Source organism: Coffea arabica, chromosome 5e (assembly GCF_036785885.1).
Source record: "Coffea arabica cultivar ET-39 chromosome 5e, Coffea Arabica ET-39 HiFi, whole genome shotgun sequence".
NCBI lineage: Eukaryota > Viridiplantae > Streptophyta > Magnoliopsida > Gentianales > Rubiaceae > Coffea > Coffea arabica.
Window position 1 is genome coordinate 40,503,839 of NC_092318.1, and position 7,536 is coordinate 40,511,374.

Genomic DNA, 7,536 nt, shown 5'->3' on the forward strand with positions numbered 1-7,536 from the left:
TACTAAGCTAAACTAACACTAATCTAATACTAAGAGAATGGAAAAACTACATTTCTGCACTTCCAAGCTTCTCCCGTATCCTTCCCTGCATGTCCTGGTTGCTCCCTATATAAACTGCTCCAAAAGCTCCTTTTCCATTGGTCCAAACTTGCTGCATTTGATTTCCAAATCTGAAATTGTTAAGATAGTCAATAGCCATTGTTTTTGACTTGAAAATATGCCAACTTTCTTGCCCTTTTGTCTTCTAAAGCATGTGCACCGAATTCTCTTGCAGATTGTAGCTGGAAAGTAGTCAGAACACAAGAGAATTGACTGAGCAAAATTGCAGAATTGCGGCCGGAAAACGCGCCTACACAAAACGCGGTTACAAGTCACGTTTTGTGTACTCGCGTATTCACTTTGTCCTTACTTCAGCTGCGATTTTCTCTATCATAAAGGCTGAACTGGATTTTTTGTAAAACACCAAAGTTGTAGCCCTTTGAGTTAGCTTTCCAATGCTTCAATAATCATCCAAATCTGAGCTTTGTAGCCTGAGATATGATCGAAATACTAAACACTGGTCAGAGCTCTATTTTCCACTTTGGACAGCTGAGTTGAATTTCGGTATTTCAACTTTTGGACTATGAAAACGGCTGAACTGGACTTTGATGTCTTCATACCAAATGTAGATATATCTCTTAGCTTCAAAATGGTACCAAGATCACCTTGATCCGATCTGTGTAGCTCCAGATATAGTCAAAATACCAAAACGTGTCAGAGTTGTCAAAACCTGACTTTTCTTGATTCAAATTGCATTTTTCCTTTTTACACTTCATATTTTATTTTCACCACTTTAATCCATCTTCAATCATCCAAATATCTTCTCAATGCACTTCATTTGATGATTGAATCATTAAACCTACAAAATATGAAGTTTTTACCATAAAAATCCATAAAATGCAATGTTAGCCACTTTAACATAAAATGTAGATTTTTACCAAAACCTTAGTTATTTTAGTTATAAAACTAAATAATCAAACCAAAATTAACTAATAAAACACACTAAAAATACGTAAAATAAACCCTTGTCAGTGCACAAACAATCCATAGCGGAAACCCTAATGTCTTAGTACTTATATCAAGCTTGAATTATGATCTCGATTTCCAGGGTCTTCGAAATAGAAGCTTGAATTTGAATATTGGTAACAAAATCGTCTCTGAGACACATAGGTACTCATTTTTGGAGGAACGAGGACCCTGGTGGGAAAACATAAATTGAAATGATGTTTGTGCAAACATTACCCTAGAATTAGATGAAGTAGGTTTCTTGACCAAGGGAAAGAACCCTGCTCCACTTTTTGTTACTGAATTTGGGGTTGATCAGATGGGGGAAAATCCATCGGATAACAAATTTTTGCCATGTTTTATGGCTTATTTGGCTCACCATGGTCTTGACTGGGCACTCTGGGCTTTGCAAGCAAGCTATTACCTTAGAGATGGACACCAGGATCATGATGAAACATATGGGATGTTTAATTCCAATTGGAGACATCTTAGAAGTCCGGAGTTTCACTCCAAGTTGCAGTTTTTATATCAGAAACTTCAAGGTATGTGGCATGGTTGAGAATTTAATATATAATTTGACTATTAGAAGAGTAAAACAAAGACCTTTTTAATATTTTGTAACCAATCTTATTAGGGCATGAAAACTAAAACTAGGTGTTAGTACAATCACCCTATTGACTAATTTTGGAAATGGACTGATTTGTATAGATTCTTTGACTTATTGAATTTTTTAGGTCAAACTCAGAAGGACTAGCATTTCATACTGACAGTTTACTTTTGGTATCCATCGAACTTTACTTTGACAGCAGAAACTACTATTTTCATCTCACTTTATTAGTCTCATGGTTAAAATTGCACAGTTTATGTTCGAGTTTGACAATGATCGAATAGTTGCTAGTATATTCACATAATTGCCACCTCTTTTAATGTTTATTTGATAACCCAAAATCATTACTTTGATAATTGTTGGCAAGTAAATAAATTTTAATTTCTTAGACTTTTCAAATCATGGCATACATTTTGAAGTACGCTAAAGCACACAGTAAGCACCACAAGTAGAATAGAGTGGAGGCAGTAGTAAGTTAACTAATGAATTAGTAATTTCTAGTGAATAATCAAACTTTTCTTAACTTTATGCAGATCCAAAGTCAGATGGTAGGAGTTACAAGATATTGTACCATCTATTAAGTGGGAAATGTGCCAGAGCTAACAAAAACAATGATATCTATGTAAGTGAATGCTGGGAAATGAGTAAATGGGACCATCAAGGAGAGGGAACTCCTACAATATTGCAGGGAACTAGATCATGTTTGAAGGCAATTGGGGATGGATTACTAGTGGCTCTTACTATTGATTGCAAGAGCAATCAGAGAAAATGGACATTGACTTCAAATTCCCAGTTCCAGCTAGCTAGCAAACATGAAAATGGGACAGAATTGTGTTTGGATTGGGATCCTTATTATTCTTGAAAAGTTCTCACCAACAGTTGCATTGTTTCTATGGATGATGGGGATAATTCGACAAATTTCCAAGATCCCCAGAGCCTATGGTTCAAACTTGTTACATCTAATATTGCATAGTCAATTTTCTTTAACTCCTTAGTGGAACAGGATTATGCATAACTTAAAAAAGGCTGAGTATTCAAAATTCAATGAGTTATAGCAATTTTAAGAAGTGGCAAAGAGTAGATATTGGCTTTTGGTCAGGTAAGTTTAGCTTCTTTAGGGATGACCAAATCAGGATAGGATCGAAAGCTTTCAGCTTTTACTGATAACGAAGGCACCAAACAAACTGAAGTTTTTGTACATTTGATGTATATTTGTATATATTCATAATTTTGTAAATTTGAAGAGAAGGGGATTCTTGTAGATTGATGTTAACTGTTGGACATGATGTCTATTATTGTTATTATTTTTTCACAATTCAAAACAAGGAATTATGTTGTCCTATATTCGTTGCTTGTATTTATGATCAAGCAGTGTTTGTTTCTATGGCTTTTGTTCCAAGCCAGTAAAACTTAACGATATGATATTAATGCTTTGTCTCCTCAAACCAAAATAAATAAATAAATAAAGGTTGTACTTCCTCCTTCGATTAATTCTGCTGGTGTTGTTCATCCATGGATTTTGACTAAGGTCTATACAAAAGGCCCCGCTATTTATGCAAATCCTGCACACAAAAAAAGGTAAGAGAAGGAGAGATAGGGGCTGAGGCCAGATTTATTTTCATTCTACTCTCTGAAACAAATGCAAAACACTAAGGTGGCGTTTGGTTCGCACATCGGTATTGGATTCGGATTCGGAATCGGATATCTTGGGTTTGGAATGAGGTCATTCATTCCAATACATTTGTTTGGTTCAAGTACCTGGAATGTGTATCATTATTATAGTTGATGTTTGGTTCGTCAACTCTTTCGGAATGGAATATAATAAATATATTATAAACCCCAACGTAAATGATAGTTATTGGCTCTTTGTAAATGGGATATAAGAAATCTTCACTAATTAAATATATTAGTATAAATGTATTAGTAAATTTAGTCTAAGTAATTAATAATTTCTATTAGTAAACATGTATAATTATTAGTATAATGGATAATATTAATTATATTACATAAATTAATATGCATTATATAAACATATAAATAATAATATTATTATTATAAGTTTGTAACTAATTAAATTAAATATTATATATATAATTAAATATAAATATACAAATGTTATAATATAATTATATAATTATATAATATACACAAATATTAATTATAATAATATTTTATATAAATATAATATATATTACATATTAAATATAGTTATTATTATATATTATTATATTTAAAATAATAATTATTATAATTATATAACTTATTAATATTACATACATGTATATATTATAATTATATGCACATATAATATACATTTATAAATATAAATATATATTATAAATATAATATTATATAATATTAATAAATTTATAATATATATTATATAAGTATAATTATATTTAACTAAATAATTATAATATATAATTATATAATACAATAACATCATTATTATAAGTTTGTAACTAATTAAATTAAATATTATATATATAATTAATTATAATTATACAAACGCTATAAAATAAATACATAATTATAATTATATAATATATAAATATTAATTGTACTCATATTTTATATAAGTATAATGCATATTAATATTAGATATAGTAATTATTATATATTATTGTATTTAAAATAATAAATATAAATATAATTATAATTATATAATTTATTAATATTATATACATGTGTATATTATAATCATATGCACATATAATATGCATTTATAAATATACATATATATTATAAATATATTATTATATAATATTAATAAATTTATAATATATATTATATAATTATAATTATATTTAACTAAATAATTATAATATATATTTATATAATGTACTAATATTATAATTATAATATATTATATATATGTATATATTATAATATATAATATATATAAATATTAATTATATCATTGTATAATTATAATATGTAATTGGATTTGTTTCTTGGAATCAAACTTGGGAATCGGACAAAACCCACCAAAATACTTGGGAATGGAGAAACACCAAATTTTTAGAAATCATTCCAAGATTTCAATTCTTATTCCAGTGAACCAAACACCATTTATGGGGTTCATTCCATTCCCCGAATCCGATACCCTCTAACCAAACGCCCCCTAAAAGTGAGTAGAATTTAATAATTAATTCACCTTGGGTCAGGTAATAGGGAAAATTAACAATAAAATAAATGATAAAATTGCAACCTATCAATTAGATTAGATTAGTTACTGATTTAAATGTTGTCTTATCTTTTGGGTTTATATTTTGTTCCCTGAAAGCACCATAAGGAGTGGGTGTCTCTTTTTTTTTTTTTTCAAAAGGGTAATTTGTTTGCTAATGTTCTGTACTTCAGGGTGGTAATTTTAAAGGTTTAATGGTGGGCCAATTTCCTTTTTCTATATGCTTATTTGGTGCTTTAAGCATCAAATAAAAAAAATCTTAATGTAATTATAAATAAAATTTCCCCTAATTTTTTGTGTTCGAGGGTCTTTATTTAAAATCGGTCTATTTAGCGGATAATGATTATTAATATGTGTTTATATATGATGTATTGCATGAAATATAGATTCATTAACAAGTGCCCTTTTGACACCCGTTAGAAATACCCATTTAAAATAATACTTTGATCTAAAATTAAAATAGACGCTATGGCATAATCATCTGAAATAGAACGGCGTAGTAGAAGTCTTTGACTCCAACAAGCAATGTTTCCTCTGCGGTACCAACACTGTGAAATGAACCCTCCTGAGAAGCACCAAGCAAGTGCCTATAAATTATTTTTTTTCTTTTAATTTTACTTACAAATTATTCTTAAAGTTTAAAACAACAAGAACTCTGTCCCCCTAACATTTATGCATGTGTCTCGTACTAATAAAACGAAGAAAGTCCAACTCTGATTCCCATCCAAAACCAAATTCAAATGGCACCGAAAATTCCACCATGTCAACTACTTCCATGAAAAATAAGAATGCCCAATACCAATTTAGTTATCTAATCCTATAACAGAAAGCCCAAGCCAAAACCCACCATTACCTATTGTCTTCTTTTTTAATTATTCTTTTTCCCTTAAAAAGACAACCAGGCAAATTCCATATCCTATCCTGTGTAACTTCTTGATTTTCGTCTTGTAAATTTCTATACAAAATTTTGTGCTAAGATAATTTTATTTGCAATGTTTCATTAATTCATCTACCCAAGGCTCCAGCATTCAGTTTAGCTATTGGGCAAATCTTTTGTTTTTCTATGTTTCGTTTTGATAGAAGACAAAAATTCACTTTTAGATTTTCTTGGTCACAACTTTTTTTATATATTCATTCAAAGATGAAACTTTCATTTTGTGCATTTAATATATATATATATATATATATATATATATAAATTAAGTGAATTTGAATCTTGGATGTCATTAGATAACATTTATAATAACTATAATTTTCTTGCCTCCAATGATGTACATCCAAAACAAAGTCCGCTTAATTCCTCAGGTTAAATAGAGCAAAGGGTTTGAAGCCGTTCCCTAATGGTATCTATTGATAGTTTATTGTGACGCATGTCAAGAAAGGATAGGTTGCTGTTTAGAGCTCGATGGAATTTCAAATATTGAGATTAGTGACGGGGTTGGTGTGGGCCGAAGTGTAATCGAATCGGGCTGAGCCTTATTTTTAACATGCTCCAACTCGGGTTCGAAATCAACTAGGGATGGCAACGGGGCGGGGTTGGGGCGGGGGACCCCTCCCCCGTCCCCCGCCCCGTTGCCTATTAGTTCCCCCCGTCCCCCGCCCCGTCCCCCGCCTCCCGCTCCCCCCGCCCCCGCCCCGCCTTGCCCCGCTTCCCCCGCGGGGGCACCCGCGGGGTTAATAAAATTTTATTATATAATTTTATTATAATTAAATTTTAATAAATAATCAAGTACTAAAATATCAACACATCACCAAATTATTATTCATTGTAATTTTACAATTGAAACTCATAAAAACAATCAAACAGAAGTTATTTGAATACAATCCAATATGATGAAATAAATATAACTAAAATAGTCAAATTTTCACTTTTAGTACAAATGCAATCACTAATTCATCATTGTGTTTGTGCTTTTTTTTGAGAAAAAAGTGTTATTCTATTAAGTGTAATTAGAAATTTAGTATAAATGTATTAGTAAATTTAGTATAACTAATTAATAAATTCTATTAGTAGACATGTATAATTATTCATATAATTGATAATATCAATTATATTACATAAACTAATATACATTATATAATACATCTAACTAATAATATCATTATCATAAGTTTATAACTAATTAACTTACATATAATATATAGTCATTTATATATATATATATATATATATATATATATATTTTTTTTTATTTTTTTTTGCGGGTGGCGGGGCGGGGGAGTATACCCCCGCCCCCCGCCCCGTTTCTAAGCGGGGGGGAAAAATTCCCCCCCGCCCCAACCCCCGCCCCGTGAGCCCCCCGCGGGGCGGGCACCCGCGGGCACCCGCCCCCATTGCCATCCCTAAAATCAACATCGAGCTGGATATGAGTTTCAATTTTAACTTGACTTTCCACTCGATACAATATTTTGACTTTCATTATGCTTGAAATTTTGATTGACTTTTCCTTAAAAGTTAGGTCCTTCTATTACGTGCACTTAGCAGATTGGATAAAAGGTACTATAATTCATCTTAATGTACTGGGGACAAGACACAATTCTTAATTTTCCTGTAATCTATAATTCATCTTGCAAATCTTTGCATTTTTTTCCCTTTTTTGTTGAAGAATTTTTTTTAAAAAATTTTTTTAGGTTAGATAATCATAGCGGTTTTGCTTAATGTATGTAGCTCTCGACGCATGAAAATGAGGTCAACGAA

At 30.7% G+C, this 7,536-nt stretch overlaps 1 protein-coding gene across 1 annotated transcript; it reads left to right on the forward strand.

The window, feature by feature from the left end:
* Positions 1-1,363: 1,363 nt before the first annotated feature.
* LOC140007016 (glycosyl hydrolase 5 family protein-like) lies at positions 1,364-2,513 on the forward strand. The gene is made up of 2 exons (XM_072049697.1): positions 1,364-1,586; positions 2,185-2,513. The coding sequence occupies exons 1-2, from the start codon at positions 1,364-1,366 to the stop codon at positions 2,511-2,513; spliced, it is 552 nt and encodes a 183-aa protein (XP_071905798.1).
* Positions 2,514-7,536: the final 5,023 nt, after the last annotated feature.